At 37.7% G+C, this 24,459-nt stretch overlaps 1 protein-coding gene across 1 annotated transcript in view; it reads left to right on the top strand.

Annotated features, from left to right (window-relative positions):
• Positions 1 to 3,054: 3,054 nt before the first annotated feature.
• Positions 3,055 to 24,459, top strand: part of SLC9A9 (solute carrier family 9 member A9) — a 195,908-nt gene continuing 174,503 nt past the window's right edge. The window contains exons 1-4 of the mRNA XM_005147023.4: positions 3,055 to 3,399; positions 11,264 to 11,466; positions 14,747 to 14,824; positions 15,424 to 15,500. Of these exons, the coding sequence (XP_005147080.2) occupies positions 3,225 to 3,399; positions 11,264 to 11,466; positions 14,747 to 14,824; positions 15,424 to 15,500 (533 nt within the window). The 5' untranslated portion in view covers positions 3,055 to 3,224. The remainder of the gene's footprint in view (positions 3,400 to 11,263; positions 11,467 to 14,746; positions 14,825 to 15,423; positions 15,501 to 24,459) is intronic.

Genomic DNA, 24,459 nt, shown 5'->3' with positions numbered 1-24,459 from the left:
ACATTGCCAAAAGTTTTTCAAATGAGGTCTTCCAAACACTGATATGGTTCTCTGAAGCCATACGTGTTTCTGTGTTTTTTCATGGCTAGCTCCACTTCTTCAGTAAAGCTGCTTCTCATCTACCCAGACTCATGGTTTTTTTCCAGGACTGTAGTTCACAAAACATTCCTGCAGAAACACTGGAGAGGTGATTTTGTTTCATTTAGCTCAAGAGGTATCTGGTTCTACAGGTGTACCTATATTTCTAATAAAATAATATGGTATACAGAGAACAATAATTCAGAGAATAAAGTCGTACCATTCATCACAAAGTAACTGGATTGAAACTTTTAATTCAGGCTTTTTTATTACTTAGGGGTTTCACATTAGCTATTCTCCATGTATGACCCTCAACATGTAAGGCATACTTCTGAGTAGCTTATACATGCCAAAATGTCATCAGATTATTAAAAGCAAAAAACATTCTTAAGGTCCTGGACCAGTTAGTTGCAGTATGTTTCCACCAGTAATTTATGTATAAAATAACCACTTGCAACAACATGTTGCATCAGATAGTTAACTTTCCTTAGTCATCATATCTTCATATGTTTTGCAGATTCTATTGTAGAGCAATACTATGGAAGCGAACTTTTATATGGATTGCTACAGCTGAACAGCTGGCCCCCTTAGAAAATATTAGTACTTTAAACTCAGATCCGAAAATTTTGCTTCACAATGTCCTCAGCCATTATCACCAGTTCCAATTTATAAAGGGAACTTAACATAACTAAGCAAAAGCCAAAAGCTGATACTAAGATCACCTTTTATTCAGATAGCACTTTTCCATTACAGCAATAAGCTCTTGAAGTATAAACACCTTTTTACTATGCCAATATTAAGAAACATAGCCCTTTAACTATCAGTAAAGTCCATGTCTGGTATGTGTCTAGATTACTTTTAAGTCCAAAACCAATTCAGCAAGTCGGGCTCGATTCAGTGATTAAATTAATGACTTAAGCACATGATGAAAAGTTTGTAGAGCTGCGACACTTGGTGTTACTTTTCACATACAGTCTTTTATGAAGCCCTTATGTTGTTATGACTCAAGAAACTTTTAACCTACCAAAAATATATCTTGGAACAGGCTTGTGGTGTTTAGTTTAGTAGAAACAATTAAAACAAATAGAAAAAATAAAACCAGTTAAAACAGACATAAACCCACCAAACTTTTCCAACAAGGACAAGGCTTTGTGATGTCTGAAATAACACTATTAGTGTCTAAGTTCTCATTCCTGAAGACAGTGAAGCTTTTCCTGACACAAATGTCTTGTCTTGCATAAAAGAAGCCTGAAAACACCTTCACCTTCAGTGTTTCTCTAAAACAAAGAAAAAAAACCAAACAAACCCAAAACCAACCAACCAAACAAGCAAAAAAAAAAAAAACCCACCAAAAAACACAAAAGCAAAAACCAAAACAACACCAAAACAAAACAGTGATACTTAAAAAAAAAAGAAAATAAAATCTGGTATCTGGTAAGAAAGATAAAGCATTAATATAAAAACTAGAAGGAAACTGATTTTCATACAAAGTGAAAGAATAAATGAAAACCCATAAAATGTGAGAAAATTTGTTTACATGGAGGACAGAATTCATAGAATCATAGAATAGTTAGGGTTGGAAAGGACCCTAAGATCATCCAGTTCCAACCCCCCTGCCATAGGCAGGGACACATCACACTAAACCACATCACCCAAGGCTCTGTCCAACCTGGCCTTGAACACCCTCAAGGATGGAGCATTCACGACTTCCTTGGGAAACCCATTCCAGTGCCTCACCACCCTAACAGTAAAGAATTTCTTCCTTACATCCAATCTAAACTTCCCTTGTTTAAGTTTAAAACTGCTACCCCTTGTCCTGTCACTACAGTCCCTAATGAAGAGTCCCTCCCCAGCATCCTTATAGGCCCCCTTCAGATACTGGAAGGCTGCTATGAGGTCTCCATGTAGCCCCAACTTTCTCAGCCTGCCTTCATACGGGAGGTGCTGCAGTCCCCTGATCATCCTCGTGGCCCTCCTCTGGACTTGTTCCAACAGTTCTGTGTCCTTTTTATGTTGAGGACACCAGAACTGCACACAATACTCAAAGTGAGGTCTCATTTTATTATGAGCTGCAGCCTTGAAATTACATATCTAAGTATTTCTGGTTTATTCACCTTTGATAGATACATGACTTGGAATGGTCTCTGTACAGATTAGCTTGGCCCAATGATTTTTTAAAAAAAATTGTGAGATTTTGACAAAAAGTACCAAGATTGTCTTTTTTTTAGTGAGAATCAGATTTTTTTTTTCAGTTTTTTCTGTTGTGGGTTTTTTGGTTTTTTTTTAAATTCTCCAGTATAACACATGTATTGCAGCCTTGAGCTCACACAAAAAAAAAAAACCTTCCATATTAGCTATAAGTTGTAGGACAAGTTCTACAGTTTTCCTGGCTTGAGTAATGTAAATGAAAGCATACAAACAGCAGAAATGATGGAAAGCAAATTCCACATTTAATTTATTTAGTTTGATGGGGGGATTAAGTGCTTTTAATTCCAGGTAATCGGACCCTTGCTTTTACAGAGGGTGCTCAGTCTTTCTGTAGGATCACAAGAAGTTCAAGATCTATATCTTGAAATCCTTATTCCTTATTTTCTTTTCTTCTGGTTTTGCACCATAGTAAAGTGCCACCTTTATTTTATGCCACTTGTATTTAAAAGTGGGAAAGAGGAATTACATTCAAAAATGTAACGAAGGTTGCTATGCCAGTCTTTTGATGTCATTTTTTCTATCTAAAACTATCAAAACAAAATATGATTTTTAGGATTCAGATTACACTGTAAACTACAGGAACAAACACTGTGAACACAGACTAAGTTTTTTTAACAGAATTTTAGAGATAGACAGAGCCTGAGCCTTGGAGGCGATTTGTACATCTACAGCCAGAGCAAGCACAGCCCTGCAATGCAACTATAACATTCAAAATGAGACAGGGCAGCTTTAAGAGAGAAACAGGAAGCTGTAACTAGAACCCAGCTGAATTCTGAGCTGGGGCACTTTACCATGAGGCTGCAAATGAAACAGATGTGCTTGCTGTGAATTTCTGTAGCATCTGGACGTTTCATACCAAAGGCAATAATACTTTCCTTCCTGTGATTAGGTTTTTTTTTTCCTTTTATTTTGCACATATTTCCCACAAAGGGAATGAAATGGAGAAGTTGAAGAAATATGTATCAGTGAAAGATGAAGATCAGTTTTATCATCAGGGAGCTGTGGAGCTGCTAGTCTTTAACTTTCTGCTCATTCTTACAATATTAACAATTTGGTTGTTTAAAAAACATCGATTCCGCTTTCTGCATGAAACTGGAGGAGCTATGCTTTATGGTGAGTATAAATTCAAGTGCCAGCTTAACACGGGACTAGTTGCATATTTATGATCAGGCATTTGAAATCAAGTGCTGACAAAGCTCAGAAAATGTGCAGAATGAAGCATCATCAGCTCTATAACTTTACACTAAAATAATATAATAGCATCTTTCATAAAGTAGCTAGAAGCTGACTTTTTAAGGCAGTGACTATCATGAGCTGGTTGTCTTCACAATGTGCATGTTATGTTCCTCAAGGGGCAGAGAGCCCACTTCAGAAGTTAGGGAGTTTACTGTTTTCAAACAGCTTTGACACTTTGGGGATTAAGGAGTTTACTGTTTTCAAAAGAATAAAATGCCCTTAGTGAAAGAAACTATATAATTTGCTTATTTTCCGTGTTTGTTTTGTATAACACATAAAGGTGTTAGACTAAGGAGCCTTGTGGGTACATACATGTTGTCTGATAAAGTTTAAATGATCTTGAGATTTTTCTTATGCACTTTCCCTGTGCCTCTGAAAGACACACCACAATGAATGCCTCACTCAAATCTCTGAATGCTGTCATTGTACTGTAATTTCGGTTTCCCTGTCTAGTTCTAATCTTATTTAATGAAGTTTTGCAATATTGTGTGTCACTTTCATGCAGAGCTTTCTGCATTGGCCACTGATAAAAGTACTTAGTAATTTAACAATAGCATACACTTACATGTATACTGATTTTTCTTGTCATTCTCTCTCTACTGTTGTTTCACTTTGAGAAAAGTGCGTGACTGCCATTTCTTTTGCCATAAAGGAGGGCAACACTGTCAAAATGGAACATATAAATCAACAGTGCAGTTATGCCATATCTAAATGTCAACCTGTTTTGAGTCAAAGTTATTGTATGTACATCATATACCCTAACAGTATATTACCCAAAACTGGTTTTGTTAAGATTATGTATTCTGAAGAGTATTTGTTTATTGTGGCACACCTATAGAGTTTCAGCTGCAAGCCTGCTACAGAACAGCCAACCAACCCCTGCATTTTGAGAGAAAGTTTCATTGTTCTTTCTATATCAAGCATTTTAAGATCATTTCAGTTCCATAGAAGGACTGTAGCTGAAGATTAGTTTTCCTTGCATCCCCCTTCAAACTATTTTGTTAGATAAATTAACTGTGTGAAATTCAAGAACACAAGCCATTTCACCATCTTAGTTCATTTACTATCTTCACAAGTGACTTGATACTTTGAAGGAAAGCAAATAAACAAGAAACTCTTGTATTAAGCCAGTCACTGAGCCCCTAACACCTGATTCTGTAGGATCTCTCATTTCTCATCTGCCTTGCATGTATTTTAAAGTTGTGAAAAAGTATTTATTTGATCATATGCCAATTTTGTAATCTTGAAGTCTGTTACACATAGAAAACACACTTCAACTGAACCAGCTGAGACAGAACTACACATCACACAATGCTTAAACACAAGGGGTTTCATTCTCGGACATCACCTAGGTTATTGTTTAGCAGTTTTACAGGTTACAAGCTACAGAGCACAGCTGAAATTACATTTGCTTGTTGCATTTCTATTAGCATCTCTCAAGAGATAAACCATTAAACACTGGGCAATATATTCATTATGACTGGTTTGTCAGATACTGTAAAGTTTTTCTAATAACACGGGTGACTCTTCTATACCACCTTCCTTTACACTATTCCACTGTTTCCTATGTGTGGCTGGCAACATTTGTTGAAGATTTAGACAAAAGCCTATCAAAACAGAAATTAAATATAGGGGAATTTAAAATTACACAAATAAATCACTATTTAATTATAATTTTGTCTGTCTTTTGGTTGGTTTGCTTCCTGTCCAGACCATAATCTGCACTTCATGAGGCTAAACAACTCATTATATTCCTTTGATCAGCTAAGAGATTAATGCTCCTGCAGGGCAGAGCTTTTGAATTATTAAAATATTCATGAACAAAGGAAGCATTCCTCATGATTGTAAATAATCTGTCTATTTAGTCTTGCAATACTTATGGCAAAATTTTGGTATGGTATGGTTAGCATTATGGAATAGCAATGATGAAAAGAAAGTGGAATTTCAGAGGTCATGATAGAGATGTCCCATCAACAGGCAGAAACACTGGAAGAAAATCTTCATGGCACCAAGCACTGACAGTGAGCTAAATCCTGCCTGCAGTTTTTATCTTTGTTACCAGAACAATTCTGTTTTATACCTGTTTTGTACAAACCAGAGGTCTCTGTCCTACAGTTTGCTTTACTCCAGCCCATTGAGCTATTTTCTCGATGCATGAATAGCAGCACAAGAAGCCAGTAATTTGCTTCAGGTGTCAGAATATGGTCATTTATTTGCAGACTCTGTCCCACAGTATGATGCATGGGTCTGTATCCCTTATCAGGACAGTGTGCCATTAGGTGGATAACAGTGGAAAGGATAGAGAAAGAGAAGCAGGAGGAAGATTGGGGGAAAGAATTCAGACACCACAGAAGTACAAAAACAGGAAGAACTTTTGCAGTTACTGCAAAGTGCTGAACAGCCACAAAATGAACACAAAGAACAGCCTGATAGTTCTATTTAAAGTCTAGAACAAAGAAAAGGCCTGTTTTTTAAAGGGGGAAGAGGGAGGAGGAGGATGAGTTTACACAAGCTTTGTAATAAATTAATTTTTAACCTGAATATTTACAGCTAGGAAAAGCCCATACTGGAAAACTGTCCATTTAGAAACTTTAAATTACATTTAAAAAATGATATGTTATTTTTTTTTTAATCAAAGCAATGGTGTAACTATATAATTGAATCTAATTATATTTAAATTAAAAAAAAATCTGTAGTTTTAAGGAAAAGAACAAAAGCATTTAGCACAACCCAGAATTAATTCAACAGGAACTCCACATTATTTCACAAATGAACCCCCCCTCTGTCCATATATGTATATGTATACATATATTTCAGGGCACTTAGCTTGAAAGTATTTAAACACTCACAGTGTTTTGTTTTGAAGCCAAACTGAAAAGTTATTCACAATAATTAAGAAAAATACACATTTACCTGGTTGTTCATTCAGTCTTCGATTTTCCAGTATCTTGGAGAACAAGTTTCCCTGAACACTTTACCTTGCTTTGACAAACAGACCTAAAATAGTAAACTCTACTTACTTCCCAATTTCTGTATATTATAAGGAGGCAGGTGGATATAAAAGAGTAACTTTGTGCCACCCAGAAAGGCAGTAGCTTCCTTTATATACATTATCAGCACCATTTGCTATACAACAGTGTAGTCAGAATTAGTGTGATAGATTATCTGCACAAGCAGTGATGAAGACTGAATGCCACTTACCTCAGGTGAGAGTAGGTAGCCCCTTTTTCAACACCAGACCCCAGAAAATTACCTTAAGACTAGATTACAAGACTTCAGTGCCTATTAGCCAGCTGCTACAGGGCCTAGTATCATTAAATACCTCAGTCATAAAATATTTGATGCCAAATTCCCCATATAATACATAAGTCATGGCCCTCCGCACTAGTACAGGAATAACCCAGAGCTAACACACCGAAAAACTGGGTTTGAGTACCCAGATTTCTCACCCTCCCCAGAATTTAGGTATCTAGGCTGTGTACAGGTGCTACCAGTTACCTCTGATTGGGAGGCTAGTCCTAAGAAAGAAAGAAACTTTCACAGAACCATAAATGACAAAAAAAACCAAACCTCACTACCAATCAGTCCACCAATACAATACCCATTTTTGAGCCCAATTGAAGGTGTATCTGCCTTCATAGTTTTGGGACTACTTGATCAGACTGAAGTGAAAACATTAAAAGGATGAATGACAGAACGCAGCCATTGTAGCACTCACAAGAAATGGCTTTGTGTTGTAATAGTTAGAGATCCTTCTGGAAGTTTTGAGGGGATTGAAAGGGCGGAATTGAAGATCTACCACTCTTTTTTTTCTTCCTCCAATGGTTCATCTCCTGGCAGGTGGACAGTGTGAATGCTGACTCAAAGTAGCCCTTCTGCAGCCTCTTCTGAGGATCCCATGCAGCATGTTTGGAAGTGAGGAACAATCAGGGTTCTTGATTCACCTTTGGTGGAGGTCTCTAAAGATTAGGCAATATGATTCTTACACTTCCTAGATCCATTATGCCTCTTTTGTGAAATAATTGTAGTTTCCTTCTGATTGTGTGCTCTGAGAAGCCCTAATTCTCAAAGGTAGCAATGGATGTAACAAGTTGCAGAAAGAGGAATCTCTAGCCCCCAGTAAAATAGAGTACTTCATTGTCTTCCTGACTACAACATTCATAACGAAAAAAGATTGTTGGTGTTCAAAGGGCATGGGAAAATCTTGATCAAGGCAGGAACTGACATTTTGTAGTGGGCAGGTGAAGGGAGGAATAACATTTTTTGAAAAAAACAAAGAAATCTGGAAGAAATCTTAAAATGTTTGAGGAAAGCATGTAATGGCTAAAACTGCATCTGTAAGTTTTGTTATTAAGGAAGGCATCTAACTAGATAAAATCCTGACGAAAGAACAGCCCTGTTTAGCTGAGGAGTTTGGAATGAGTGACTTAAGAAATCCCTTCCAATACTCTATGAAAGGATTTTATGCTGCTTCCACTGAAGAAGCTGGAAAACCTTCACTGCCTTCCATTGAAATGTGACTGAGCTCTAGTTAGGGTGAGATTTTGCTGCAAGATCTTAGTTCAAGGGATGATAGAGACATTTTTAAAGAAATCTGCAACATTGCTTACACCCTTTTCTGTTTCAATGCTGCACCTAACTAAATGGGCTGAAAACATGCATTAAATGAAGCCTTGGTACTAGTTTTGAAGGACAATGTGTTAAATAAGGGGAAGCTGAGCTGAAAACATTTGTAATCAGATTTGGACTCCTAGAATACAAGACAGGTGCTCTACTTTGTGCTAGTACACTCAAGGTTTGCCTTGCATCAGAGTTTGCATTTATAGTTACCTACAACCTTAACTATTTGGAATTTTTTATTTCTGCTAACCAGTTCCCTGGTATAATACCTAGGTGTGATACCAAGCAATGGATGTAGCACCCTTTCTGACTTACATTCAGGGATTTTTGACTGCCAAATTCCTAGACTCCCATGGTAAAGCTAGGCTTTCCATGCATGCCACTATGAAATCAGAACTACCTGTACTATTTGTACAGAAGATATGTTTTTACATACCAGAGTTCTTAGAACTTTGTGAGAAAATTTTCATGTTTAATTTTTCTGCCACAAAATTCTGATTGCAAGGAAATTAGAAAAATATTAGTTTGGGGTTTTGTTTGTTTTTTTTTTCATAGCACAGACATCCAAATGACATTTCCCACTTTTCTTTTTCTTGAACTATAAAAAGTGTTCCAGAAGACACATTACAAAAGCATTACTTCAGTTTGGAAAGGGGAGTAGTGGAACAGAAAGTACATTATACACCTATTTAAAAATAAATTACTTCTATTAGAATATGATCTGGGCTCCTGAATTCCACCACAAAAGCAATGTTATATAATGATCTAAAGCAGAAAGTGCATTCCATAAATGATTCACCTACTAAAATATTAAATGCTCACTTCCCATGTTTTTAACTCACGGGGGGTTTTATATAGGGTGGTTGGCACATTATTATTCCTGAAGGAAAAATACAATCCCATCGCTTATATTGACTCTTGCAATATAGTTTAGTGATAGCAGTTGTCTTTGTATCTTCTATAGAGCATTTGAGAAGACTGAATTGGCCCATCATTATGGATCCCATCCACATTTCATTCAAATTTAATACATTATAGAGATTCCTTGAGAGCTACAAGGACCTCAAAGCCCCATCGATGCTTTGAGAATATAGATTGTTAGCATCTTCTCTAATTTAATTCCTCCTATATGTATATGCTGCTGGATACTCTCACAATTTCCTTATTATTTCACTATCATTTCATCTCTGGAGCCCATCAGAGGATAAGATTTAAAGCTGGGAAAAGAAAACCCAAAAGGCAAATTTGAATTCCAGTTGCAAATCTCAGTCAGCGTTGTTCTTTATTTCTATACAGCTTCCACGATCATATTTTTTAAAGACTCCTGCAAATGGATTTATTTGCACTCAAGTGCTGTCTTGCAGCACTAGATCTACAGTATTTGCATTTGTTTCCATTCCAGAAAATTTCTACAGAGGCAGCTTGAGACTGCAGCTGAAGATCACAGCTGAGATATCTTCTCAGAATACTGAACAGCCATCTATTCCTAGTCTAAACTTGACACTGCAGGTTCAGATAATTTACCATTGAACAATTCAATGCAATTCCATTACTGTCACTGACAATACTTGTTTTCATTTTTAAAACAATCAAACAGAATTTGGTTCAAAGTATATGCTGTACTAGCCAATATAATGCACATTCAAGAAATCTCAGAATAAGAAAACTAAAGATGTGATTTTTCTAAGGGAATCTAATGAAAATAAGATGAAAACCCTGACTGTTTTAACTAATTAATGGTTTCCTGGGTTCTGACTCATGATTTTGGACATCTCGGGGTGACCATTGTAGAAGTCATTTTTTATAGTAGTGCATGCAATGCTTTTCCCATATATGCTTTCCCCTAAGATTTTGAGGAATTGTGTCTGATTTTTTTCACAAATGCTGCATAACTTAAGAAAGTGGCCTTGGGATTTTCTACTGCTTAACTAAACTTTGCGGTTTAAAGAAACCACCCATACTAAATAATCAATACAATCCAAGCACAAATGCTTATGCATACTAACCAAGCAATACAGCTGTTACTCTCTTTAGCATCAGTCCAGGAAGCTACAAACTTGCCCTATATGTATGATAGAAATCTGCAGTTCAGGCAGAAAATGTGACAGTAACAAAGACATACTATTTATCTCTCTAGGCCTTTATGATCACTTTTATCACCATGGCATCTCATTGCTTGATAAAGCTTAAAGTTTGGCATAATATTTTTCAGATGCTTATCAGCTATTTCCTGTAGTTTATGTTTTCTTATCCCTCATTAGTAAGTTTATCTATATAGATGTTTACATGACTTCTACCAATCTGAGTATTCGTAGCATTTGATGAATGTGTTCACAATTAGGAGCTGTAAAGCTGTTCATCATACATGGGATTTATAGGAGATAAAATAAACATGGAAATTAAATTTGAAATCAAATCCAAGTCTCTGATGGTAGAAATAACTTAAGCAAGCTCCCACTAGAGCCAATAGAAAGACACATACCTTCCAGAAGGCAATTGCAGAAATGTATTTTCCTTTAACTGTAAAGTGAGCCAAAGTGCCTGTCTTATATAAGAGTCCTAAACTGTAGATAATCAAATCAACTAATTCCAGTCTTAATCTTCCTTTCCTTCTCCCTGCTTTTATTTTCCCATGTTTATACAGTCTTAAAAATATACAGCCTTCCACAGAAAGCAGAATGTGCCTGAAGGATACTGTGTCAGTTTTACCCTCATGAATGAAGTTTGTAAAATCACCAAAACCAAACCTGATTTTTATATACTCAGTACAACACATTAGTTATACAGGCATCCCCTTTCTCTAAATGTCTATTGAAAATTAAGTGGATGAGCAACTCAGTTAACTATATCAGAATGATTCCAGCAACTGGGTTACAAAAATAGGAGCACAACTGAGCATATGTCAAACATCTGTATTCTAATGAAATTACCATTTTGGAAGAATATTTTATGGTTGTTCATGAAGTGTGGAGGGAGGTGTACCTCCTTGAAGGTGGTAACACGGAGAAGGTGGTGTCCTAGCTTTAACAGAGTTGATTTTTGTCTTGATCAATAATTGTGTATCATCAGATACTTAAAATTACCTGAATCTCTTTGGGTTTGTTCTTTTTTTATTTTCCAGGTCTTGTAATGGGGTTAATTATACAATATGCAGCAAAAGCATCAGATGCTGAAAGTGGAACTGTTTATGAATGTGAAAAGCTGAAATCTGGGCAATCCACTCTATTTATTAATATAACCAACCAAGTCTATGAATATCAATACAAAAGAGAGATCAGCCACCACAATGTCAATGGTCACCAGGGCAATGCAATGCTTCAAAAGGTAAAACCTATTTTATTTTTGTTCTAAACTGTGTAAGATATTTATTTACGCCTGTGAGAGAGGAAGACATGTTTCAAGCTAAAATGCAACAGAGAGAGAGAGGCTATTTTATATTTAGGGTAAGAAGGGTGAGGAAAGAGAACAGGAAAGGAAATAAGGTGCCGCGAAACCTGTCCATTGCTTCACATACAACTGACTGTCTGCTTGCAGAATAGTTGGCTGAACTCTTTCAGTTGGCAGTCCCACTACTGCAGACACTGAGTTCACTTGCAGGTGCAGCTGTTACCTTGGATTCATTGCCATCAAAACTTTATAAACACTACTGATACCTTAATTTGTCCTCTGTCTTAAAAGTGACTTCATCTGGCAGCACAATGCAAGGGAGGATTGTCTCCTGTATACAGCAGAAGTAACTGCAAACTTTAAACATTTTACAAAAATACAAACTTGTATATATGTAAAGCTCCACAGATAAGTGGGGGATTTTATAACATTTAAATGCTTTACAGAGTTCTCATACATTCATTCATTACTGCATGGCCCTCAGCAGGGATTTCACAGGCTATTCCCCCGGCATGAGAAGCCAGCATTGAGGCAATTCATGCTGGATGCAAAAAGGGAAGCGTGGGAGGTAGTCTACAGTCTTTTGCATGTCATGGCATTTTCTGTTTTCAGTATATAACAATTCAAATAGTTCACTTTGTAGTTATATTATTTTCCCACCCTTGCAATATTTACTTCTTGTAACACTCACTTTCTTTTAAAATAGCATCAATTTAAAGAATTCAGGAGTGCAGAGGGACTATTTAAAACATGGATTTTATGATCAAAGGCATCATATATTCATATGAAGCTTCTAACCAGCGTTTTTTTACAATATTGGAATATATTCTTTTCCTTTTTTCCAAGTATTAGTGTTTATCTAGCACAGTAATGCATGTCCCTGTGTATTATAGTGGTTATCATTATGAAAACTTTTAAGTTAAGCTTAGCATGTACACTGGGCGACTCAGTAGAATTAGGGTTTAACCATCTGCTCAAATCCATTGCTGAGGCAGCACTGTCGTGTGCCTGCCTGTCCTTACTGCGAGGCTCTTGACATTCTCAGAAAGAACTAGCCTGTCAAGAACTATTAGAGTTGTGGTGGGCGGAGACAGGAAAACACTGGCAGTCAGACTCCTCAGGTTTTGCTGATTCTTCATCCTTTTTCCTGTTAGATGCTTGCAAGAGGTTTGTACTAGTCGAAGCGTGTGTTTAGTTTCCAAGGCACGTGTACTAATTCATTACATTTAAACATCTCCATCAGACCTGGTATACTGAAGCTACTTGTATTACAAGAAAGGCACACTAAATTGCCCAGAAGTTGTTCTTGCCCTTACAAGGAATTGCCCAATCTTCTCAACTGGGAATTGTGGGTTCCTCTGTATTACTGGAGAGACCTCAGCCTGCCTTGATTTTCACTCATTTTTCCTTCACAATTATCTTGCAAATGCCTTCTTAAAAAGAAAATACATTAAAAAGGAAAGAGGGAGGAACTCAACAGTGTTTAGGAGACAGTAACAAAGCCTGGCAGCCTTCCTGACTGGCAAAAGCCCTAACATAAAAAACAGAAAACATGGTGACACCATGCTCTGTTTTTTGTGTGACCATAATTCCCTTCCGACCTCCATTTAAGAGTTTACAAAGTGCATTTATCAGACAGAACAGGCTGTGCCATGCCTTACAAATGTGTATTCTTTGGAACACAGTTTTGAATAATAAAACATGTAGTCAGGATTTCTGATGCCTGTGGAAAAAAATATTTTAACATATTTGCTGAATTAATTCCGAAATTAACAGTGGAGGCTGTTAGCTCACAAGTGAAGAAAATCCTTTTTCTGACATGTTTTCAATGAAGTTACCAGCATAGCTAAAATTGCTGGCACATCATTTACCAGCTATTTTTTTTCAAATTTATAATTCAAAGTCAGCAGAATGGAACAAAAGGCTGAGCTCTCACTTCCTGTTTATCAAATCAAGCTATCTGCTAGTAGGAAGACAGAAGTGATTTTGTAGGCGAGTCTTACTCTTTTGAAGCTAAATAATTCATCTGGAATACTTAAATAGCCTTAAAATATCACTTTATCTGAACAAAGGAGCTGCAAGCCTTTGTGTTAATTACATCTTGTCTCTTTTAAAAGTACTGGCATAATATAGCCCACTGACAGAACAGTCTACAGTACACATGCTTATTAAAATATGTTTTTCTCCAGAAATCCTGGGATTTGAAATAGGATTGTATTTTACTGGAAGCTATTCGTAATGATTTGCAGTGACTGAGTATTGTCCTTGGTCTCTCCCTGTGCCTGAAGGTGAAGGCAAATAATGAACAATGTACCAACAACAGCTGGAATAAGAACATTTGGTTTGCCTAACACCATCCTTATTCTAGCATTACTTTAAACATTTTAATGGGTATTTCATAAAGTGTTTCTGGCTGTTGTAGGAAAAAAAAAAGTGTGTTTCACATGAATGGGGTTTTCATTACACAGGCACATGAGCATAACAAGCTGTGTAACAGAGGACAAAGTGGTACCTGCTGCTGTGCCAGACAGTGGCTTGGTACAGGAACCATGAAAAGACTATCCTGGTAGCATACCTTCAGTTCTGAAAGCAAGTAGCACCTTAGCAATGTCTGCAGAAAATCCTGTTAGTCTTTGCATGGCTGAAACTAGTCCTTAGCTTATTGAGATATAAGAAATCCCCATTCACCTACAAAACAGATACATGATTCGTAGGCAATAGGACAGTTGTCAGTGCCTCTCAGGTTTCATAAACACACTGATATATTGGATCTTCAGTAACACAGACATAGATAACTGTCACCAGAAACAAATTCCAGTTTCATTTCCATGACAATATGACTTAAAATGTCAGCACACATCAAAATAGAAAAAACACAAGTACCTGAGGATGTTACTGGTAAAATACTTGAGCTAGTAATATTTAAGGCCATCACAAAACCCTCAAATCAAAATCTGTAAGAAAAGGCTTATATTTTGCAAGATGTGTTACAATGGAAATGATGCTAGAGAAGCAGTCAGCAGATTTACTGAGAAACTTTAGGACACAGAAACCTGTGCTGGCAGGTTTCATAATTGTATAATCAGCAGAACTGATTATACAATTATAGTTTAACAAGTCACATCGCATCCTGATCAGAAGTTACAATTAAAACCTATTCTATCAAATTAAATGCTACTTTGTTTGTCCTTACCCTCTTTTTCGTCCTTTCTGGCAGATGACATTTGATCCTTCCATCTTCTTCAATATTTTGCTGCCACCCATTATATTTCATGCTGGATATAGTTTAAAGAAGGTATGTGTCTCTTTATTACAAAAGTGACTGAATATGACTGCTGCTTTCTAGATCTAACAGGCCAATGACAGAGGAAAGAGTCAGTTAACGATTACATTGCATGGGAGGAAATTGACAGGAATGGAAGAAAATGAAAGATGCCCGGACCTCATTCTTCTGCCTTTCTGCACCTTTACAAAGATTTGATTGTACAATTCAGCATTCTTCTTTTCAGAAGAAACCACTTTGAATCTGGTGACTCTGCATGTAGGCAGCAACCCTACCTGTGTTTTATATACTGCATCATCAGGGCTTTGTTTGTTCAAGGGGTGGGTTATGATAGTATCTGCATCAGATACTTTCAATGTGAACTTCTGTTATGATCCTGAAGCATTTGGCCAGACACATAAAAGAGAAAATTTTGATGGTATTCCACCGAGCAAAAAATTGATCATCTTAAATTGCATTTCCAAAACACAAGATGTAGCCTATATTATTTCATTTGTGATTGAGATATGGGTTGTAACAAGTGTCACTTCTAGATGCAGTGTTTCAGCTTGGTCTGAATGTTCTTTTACTGACTGTATTACAAAGCACTTTTTTCAATCTTTCCTCCCCAGAGGCATTTTTTTCGTAACTTAGGATCAATTTTAACCTACGCCTTTTTGGGAACTGCCATCTCCTGCATCATCATAGCGTAAGTGAACACCTTCTGCTGTTACTGCTGAAGTCATTATTAGTGCTTGGTATTTTTCTGTTAAAAACTACATTGTAAAAAGAATTGTGGACCCAGTATGGTCAATATACTTCACAACTTGTATAACAGATAAAGCAATTCCTTACCAGGGAATGCTGAGATATAAAAGGCTACTATATAGTAAGAACTGTCCAGGGCATTCAGGAAATTGTGTCCTTTATTTCTGGTCTGTGATTGATGAAAGCATGAACTGCTTTCTGCAACCCTGTAGCTTTAATCAACAGTCCTAAGAAATAGAACCATTCTCTTACTTGAAATTCCATGCTTCTAACCAGAATTCTTTCTAGAGGACATCAGACATCTAACATTAAAGAAGGACTTTAAATCTCAGAAGGGGGAGGAACAGATACCTAGTGGCTTATATGTAAAATAACTGGAGCAATAGTCAAAGGCTAAGTTAAACTTTTTAGTTAAAGATCACACCAAAAGCCTCAGTCTGGTATTCTGTGTGAATTTAGCCTAGATATGACTAAATGGCTTCAGCACAAGAAAAGGGAAAAAAAGCAGAGGGGCAAAAAATTCATCTTTTATTTCTGTACCTCCTTAGTGAAAAGTTTCTGATTTTCTTTCAAAATTTGCCTCATTAAAGAAAAGATTTGCTAGTCAGAGATGGATCGTATGTTTCCAGGCTGGCATGATATGAAACTTCTTTTCATCTGTCTGGTTAGCTCAATCAAAATTAAGCAAAACATTTAAAATCCTTTTGGATCTTAAAAGTGCATGTTTTTCACACAATTTATTGATACCACTTCAGCTCTCATGTTCTGGGAAAATTCCTGATGCAGGCAAAAACGAATGACCAGGGTTGGATTCTGCAGTAAGTGAGTGTCTGTGCCTGCACAAAGCCTTACTAAGAGAAGCAGTGCACTGTTCACTGTTTAACCATGGCATTATTAGGCATTCCATGGCATTTCTGTGCTATGGAGTGGTGCAGAGATGTCTAAGCTAGTTGAGTCTGTATGGTATTGTGGAGGTGATGGAGAGGTGCTGCATGTAAATGTAAGTCTTGCTGAGAGGCCTTGGTCTTGCTGGGATTTGTGCAAAGTCAAAATAGGAAAAAGTCATGGAACTTTCTGGTATTCAGGTTTTAGAGTAGGAAACACACTGCATCTTGTAGGACTTGTTTGAGGTCCTGGGGTGTAGAACCTGAAATGTAAAATCTATATATCTGCATGGTATGGAAAGATCTATGGAAATGTGTCAGGTTTTGTGAGGGTGCTTGAATTTAAAACTGGTCAAAATCCTGTACCTAGGAACAGCACTTTCAAATTATAGAAGCAATTAATTTTCTATTTCTGTCCTTTCCCTTTCTTTATAATGGATCTACAAATAAAGATGTATGTGCTGCAAGATATAAGCTCCTTGCTGGCATCATTATGAGATGGAACTTTCTCCTTTAATGTAGTTTTGATAATAGTAAAATGCATGACTAACCTGATTTTAAACCTGTTCTTTTATAGGTATGTCATAATATATATCTTGACATTCTAGATTCCTACTAATCAAGTAGCTTAGTAAATATAATGTACCTGAGGCACAGTGGCTATTAAATGTTCTACAAGCTATGACTCCAAATATCATGAAATTTTAGACTCCACAATGAAAAGCAGCATTGAAAGTATGATCACCTTCTGTGCTGACATACGAAGGAATGTTAAGCTCTCTATGTGGCTGTTTCTCCTTCGAGAAAAACTGCTGAACAACTAAGGACCAAGTAGAAAGAACACGTTTGCTTTCAGACACAAATCTGTAACTCCAGGAGACAATGTGCCATGTCTGTGCCATACTAGCTGGAGAGGAAAAGCTTAATCTTGCTTTCCTTTCTGAAATTCTGCTTTCCTTGAGAAATGGCACCTTATCTTCTCACTTCTGCTATTGCTTGTTCTCCTCTGGAGAATGATGTGAGGCAGAAACTCTGGATGTTGGGGATCTTTCTTTTCTCATGGAAACAGGCATGGAATTTTAGAGACCCAGAATGGACAGGATTCCAGCAAATGACATAATTAAACAATCAGAACCTGCTCAGTTGCAGGAATTTCCCTACATTAAACCTCTTTATTCATTTCTTTGTGGGGATGTACAGCTTGCAATAGAGCTCCAAAAGCACTTAGCCACATGAAAGAGAAACATCAGTACCACAGCCTTGTCACTTTGGGGGGTGAATGCCTGCATATGGATCCATGAAGATCACAGCTTTGACAACTACACCACTCATACTTTCACCACATCTTTATTTGCAGTAATATCACAGAATCACAGAATGGTTGAGATTGGGGGGACCGCTGAGGGTCATCTAGTCCAACCTCCCTCCTCAAGCACAGTAAATAATAGAGACCTTTATATTACCCTAGCTCTTGTAGCTCTTCTTTTCATTCCCATTTACATGGCAAATAGCATCCCTAAGGTTGGAATTATAAATTCAGCAAAAAATCTACATCCTGCTAACAGTTTGAGCTGAATGCCAGCACATTACTGAGGTAACAGTGGTTCTGGATCTCATTAGGACTCTTCCTGTGCTTCCTCTCACTTGTCTTAGCCATTGAACATTTATCTCCTGTAAACCAATTGCTAATAGCTCTGTAAGACTGCAGAAAAGCAGTAGGGCTGTCCAGCCCTGTGATGCTCCTAAGTATGCTGACACTTATCATTGCCCTTTGTAAATGGAAAATGCCAGAGCAGCTTTGATAAGCTTGTTGAAAGAAACATAATATTTTCAATTTAGCCTTAATTCCAAATGCTATAATTCCTGTATCCATATTATTTTATCTAAAACAGAATTAATGTGGATAGAATCTCCTACAGAAAGTTTCTACTAGGAACAATTCTAACTGGCAATTCAAAGCCCATATTCAGGTATCAAGATTGAAAGGAAACCTTAAGGTAGACCAGTATGCATTTAGCAGCACTGGGCCTTGTACTGTGTTCCATACAAACCCACAACCCCCACTGAAATTACTGCAGAGAAGGCAGTAATATATTCAGAATAGGGCTAATGTGAATCATAGAAGGATTTGGGTTGGAAAACATCTTAAAGATCATCCAATTCCAGCGTCCCTAGGCAGGGACACCTTCCACTAGACCAGGTTGCTCAAAGGCCTATCCAACAGTGGCCTAGACTCTGTACACCTGCAGCCTTTCACTGGGACTGGGCTCTTCCTTAGCAAGTGAATTACAAAGCAGCCCATTGTGAGCTCCTCCCATGGGGCTGGCTGCACTGGCAGGGTACAGCCTGTAACAAAGAAGCAGCAGAATGCTCTTTGTAAACAGATGGAAAGTACCATTAATAAAGAACAGAAACATCATTTGGATTTTTGCAAACTTAGGGTGCTAAATAGTTGCCATGGAACACACTGATACAATGGTGCCTGTATCCACTGTAAATCTTTGCTATTGTGTGAAAGGTTGTCTTCTAGCATGAAGAAAGAGGAGCTACATGGAATTTGAGTGAAAAGGCTTAGAATCAGATATTCCCACTGAGGGCAGGGTAGGAAGGAGAAGAGAGATTGCTGGGTTTTTAGTGAAGGCAGTGCTGAAATGTAATTGGCTTTCAACTGCTCTAAGGAATGCCTGCCCATGTTAGCTGTAATACTGTCCTCAGCCACTCAACACAGATGTAAGTTAACTTAATTCCCAAGCTCTCCCAGACAGGCCAAATTATGCCCTTTGCACTGAGTCTGACTAGCAAGGATCCATGCAGAGAGATCCCATGAGGGAAAAGAGAAATTCCCCCACTCCAAGCTGTATCAACTTTGCAGAATTGCTGAAGTTGTCCCCATCGTGCTGACACTGGGTCTGCACAATATAAGATCATATGAGACCCAATATCTCAACATATCTTTTCTCTGCAGTTCTTCCAACTCCTTGTCTCCTGAAGATGATCAGTAAGACAGCTCCTTATTCCTAAGAAATCATACAGTTTATGTCTCCCTGAGGGTTTCTCTGACAGAGGGTGTAGCAAACTCGTGCCGTAGCAGACTACTTGAGCTTCATAGACTCAGAGAACAATTTAGGTTGGAAGCAGTGTCTGGATGTCTGCAGTCCAACCTACTAATAAACGCATTACTGGTTTCAAATTTAAATACAGCTGCTCAGAGCTCTGTCTATCCAAGTTCTGAATATTTCCAAGAATGCAAATTCCACTGGCTCTCTGGGAAACCTGTTCCAGTCTTTACCACCCTCACTGGAAAGATTGTTTCTTTATATATCTGATTAGAATTTCCCTTGCTTCACTTTGTAACTATTTCTCCCATCCTTTCACTATGCACCCCTCTTACAGGGAAGGTGCCTTCACCTTCTCTATAGCCACCTATTATCTGAAGACAACATTTAGCTCCCCTCCAAGACACAAGAGAAAGCTAAGCTGCTTCTTTCCAGGCTGAAATAACTCAGCCCTTCCTCTCTTCTCATACACTATGCCTACAGCCCCCTAATTACCTTGGTGGTTCACAGCTGGACTGTCTCCTGTCAGTCTTTCCTGTACAGGGAGTCCAAAACTGTACCCATTATTCCAGATGACACCTCACAAGTGCCAAGAAGAGACTAATAATTCCTCTTGCTTCCTCCACTCCCATGAATGTGTGAAGTTAGCCTTCACAGCTGCAATTAAAAAGTCTGCTTCTGACTTACACTCAACTTGGTAGCCTCCAGGACTCCAGGTGGTTTCTGCAGCTAGCTTTGTAGCCAGTCATGCTCTTGCATGACTGTTGTGTGGGGTTATTCTCTCTTTCAAACATGTATCTGGATATTAGCTGTGATTGATGGCTGTAAGCCGAAACAGCACTGAGCTGATGCTACTCAGTGAGCAATGAGGCCATGAAAACTGAGCTGCTGAAAAATTAGATGAACATTTGCCTGTCTTGCTTTTTTTTCACCCTTTTCAGGAAGAAGCAGGAAGGACCTAACAGCCTCTGCAAGGAATAGTGTTCTCTTCCCTTTTTATTTTTAATAACCTGTGCTATCTGATGGGATGAATCTTCCAGAAGTGATGCCTGCAACAGATATTTTCAATTTTGATGATGGATTTTGATAAGAGTGTTCAAGTGTTTTGAAAAATCTTGACACTATGGTAACAACCTATCAGAGCAACACATGAGGCACTGAGTGGTGGGAGGAGTAGAAAGATTTGCATTCCCTCTCCTTGAAATCATCCTGACTTTTTAGATCAGCATTCTCAGTGCCAGCCAGGGCTGAGATGCTTGTACACAAGAGCACTGACATCACACAGTTGGCCTTATTTGTGATTTTTGATTCGGTTTCACTTGCATTCACTTGAATTGCAATGCCAAAACCACATCTTAGACATTCAGAATGCAGCATGTTTGCAGTCACTCATATTTTTCAGTCTGCCTAGGAGATTTGGCGAGGCCTGATATTCCTAGAATTTAAAGCTCTCTGAGTGTGCCACTCAAATAGCAAACACATTTGCATACAACTTGGGCCAAGTTTGATCTGTCATTGTGGCTGCACTGAGAATTTTGTTTGAATAAAGCTCAGATAAAAAATAGTGACTGGACCAGAAAAAAAAAAGCAAAACAGAGTAATTATAGTTTCAAGACAGCAAAGTTATGAAATACAAAGAGCTGGCAGTGCTGGTGTTAGGAAGATGCTTTCCAATATCATTACTATTTTAAGGAGAAAGTAAGGCTTGTTTTACTACCTACTCCTAGAGCATAGCCTTCTGTGGCTGGAGAGACAGGACTTCTCCATATTCCAACTACAGCCAAAGCTGGTTAATCTGACCTAGTTAATTCCAGTCCAAGTGCAGTGAGCACATGTATGCTTGCTTTAGAATAACCATATTAGACTGTTTCTTGCTAATAGAATAGAATAGATAATATGAATAGTGTACTACAATATAATATATACCTTCTAAAACTCAATCGTAGATGGTTTTGTTTGAAAAAGAACTTTTTTTAATAGACATATATAAATATAAATTTATAAGACAGAATGAAAGGAATATCAAGAAACAGCAAGTACCACTCATGATATTGGGGGGGGGGGGGCAAAAAAAAAGCATGAAATCATGTTTTCCATCATAACGTTTCTAAGAAAATAGACATTTTCCATTCAAATGTTTGTGGTACCAAGATTCCATCATCACATGAAAATGTTCTGTCTTCACTCTTAACTGCACACTTTTGACAGCCCCTCTTTGTGCCTCCTAAAGAAGGAAGGGATGGCTTAATTAAAAAGTGTTGCCAGAAAGCAGCAGTAGCAAGAAATGTTCAACTTTTCTTTACAAAGCTTAAACAGGTGTGATGCATCAACTATATGAGGATTTAGATCTCTCAGCAATATTCAGATATTCTGAAGGTTAGGGGACAAATTCCTTGCACTGGCATACCATTTAAACAGGCTATTAGGATTCATCATTTTTAGTAGAAAAGAGTCTTTTGAAACAAAAAAAATTAAAAAAAAGATGTGACTTTGTGTGTGTGTGTGTATGTGTGTGTAGGTGTATTAATTTCCTCTTGAGAAGTTAGCTTATTTTACAACATCCTTCTCAACAACAGGTAGCTTGCTCTGGCCTCATAGAAACACGAGACAGGACTGATGTACTGACATATTCTCAGTAGATGCAGTTTCTGTCTCTCATTAAGCCTGTGGCAGTGCCCACCCAAGAGGTTCAGCATGCAGTAGTTACATTTACTGAGCACTGCATGACTGGGGAATTTTGTTTATTATTACTTTTGATTTAAATAGGTATTTTGATGGTTGGGCAAATGCTAGATGTATGTTTAGTTAGCCTGTGTGTGTGTTCTATATTACTTTCTGATTGAAGCCTAATGGGTTATAAAAATGGGGCCTGCTGATGTGAAACAGTATTGAGTTTATAATCCAAATATTCTTTCTCATCTGAGGGCTATAGATAGACTTTACAGTTTGCAAACTAAATACTTGTAGCTATGTACATTAGCTGAGCAAAACCAAATGTTGTTTGGCTTGAATCTAGTGTACAGTGATACGGGATTCCTTTGGGTTTTGGAAACTGTTTCTGCAAGGAAAAATGGGGCCAGGTTTAGGGTAACAGAGAATGTCTTCTCTGTGTTAGAGAACTCTCCATAAACTAAGCAAATACCTTCACAAGGATTATCTTCTGCTACACCAACTCTTGCCTTCCCAGATGATCATTTTCATATTAATTCAGAATTAGTTCATGTATAAGAAAGTAGTATTTTTTTTCTAATTAAAATATTGTTTTCTACCACATGTTCCCATGACACAAAAAAGACCAGGTCCACCTTTTCTCTACATACCACCTGTAAGCAGCAAATGCTTACCCTGCCTACAGGCAAGAATAAAAGCTTTGTGTACAAACAGAAATTGGTAAGGGGGAATGTTACAGTATCTTGGTGCTGTAAAGTTTAACTGAGAAAGGGGGAAATACTGTATATAGACCACTTGTGCGCCTCAGTGATAAAACCCTTTGAACATCAGCTGTCTGGCTTAAATAATTTCTATTAATCTTTTGAAGCCAGATATTGAGCCTGTGACTGGAAATAAAGTCAAAATTAGTAAGCAGACATTCATTTGAATGTCATATAATGTTTTCAAGAGTATAGCACCTGTGCTGGTACCATCTTTTGGTTTTCTGGCTGCTTTCATATCCATCTTGGAGTGAAAGCAGGCATTTTCTTTCAGTCATGAGGCAGTACTGCACATTGATTTGAGGAAATTCAACAGGTATGATTTAGCTGAAAAATCAAGCTAAGTCTCTCCAGAGTTCTCCAAAGAAGGCAACCTAACACTGAGCCCCAGCAGGAGAACTGGTGTGTTTAGTTGTTAATGTGCAGCTCAGTACCCCAGTGCAGTAACTTTGATGCTTTGGTCAGTCCAAAGCTAAAATAATTCTGCTGCAGTCTATGGCACTGCAAAATACAGCTCACAGCTGCAGTTGCAAGGAGTGGATCCTGCTTACTGCATTTGTTTAAAGGCGATTGCTGAATGCAAAATGCATAGTAAAGTTTGAGTTTAGAGAAGCTTGAAAATATACACCCACTATATTTGGGAGTAGGAATTTTGCTAAGAGAACAAAAAGGGGAAGAGGCTTCCTCATAGGCATGACTTTTAGAGAGTTCTAGCAGTTCTAAAAGTTATAAAGCAGTAAAAATAAAGCTTCTTATTTGCATGATTTGTCAACATACTTATAAGAAGCTGTGTTAAATCGAGACAGATATAAAGTAGTGTTTCCCAGACCACTAACACCCACACAACTGAAAGTTCTTCCAAGAGTACTTTGATGCATTCAAGTATGTGTTGGTGCAAGTTCAGTCAGAATTTGTAGCTATTTCACAATAAACATCTGATGTTGTTTACTGCAGCAGAGCTGATCATGCAGAAAACACAGTTTTTCTGCCCGCAAACAGATGTGGTGAACAGCAGGGTGTAATTATTTGTATCTTCCAAAATAACCCCTCAGCATACTGAGGATATTGGAAGAATTGTATTATAGGGAAGACCAGAGGTGTGGGACTGCAGAAACAAACAGAAGGTAGAATATCAGGAGACTCATCTAAAATCCAAAGGATGTTTAATTTGATATTTGATTTTCCTGATAATCTCCAGGAATCCAACAAAAAAAAAAATGAAATGCACTCTTCTGAAAAACACGCAAATGGCTTTTGTTGCAAAATAGGAAAAACACTCAAGTCCAGACACTTTCCAAGAAACCCCACACCGGAGGGAAGAGTTTGTTTGATGAGGGTGTTTGTTCTGGGGGGCATTTTTTACAAAGTTTCCTCACAGTTCCCTTTGAAGTTGAAGATTTTTACTGCAGGAATGCACACTTCTGGCTAGGTCTCCTAATGTCTTCTTCCCTCATCTTCATGGATTCTTTAAGAACTGACACCCATGTGGTCTCCAAAGACAGGCGTCCCCTATTTCTCTCACTACAGAC

This window comes from Melopsittacus undulatus, chromosome 6 (assembly GCF_012275295.1).
Source record: "Melopsittacus undulatus isolate bMelUnd1 chromosome 6, bMelUnd1.mat.Z, whole genome shotgun sequence".
Lineage (NCBI taxonomy): Eukaryota > Metazoa > Chordata > Aves > Psittaciformes > Psittaculidae > Melopsittacus > Melopsittacus undulatus.
The sequence above is the reverse complement of the archived record's forward strand: the minus strand, read 5'-3'. Positions and strand labels throughout refer to the sequence as shown.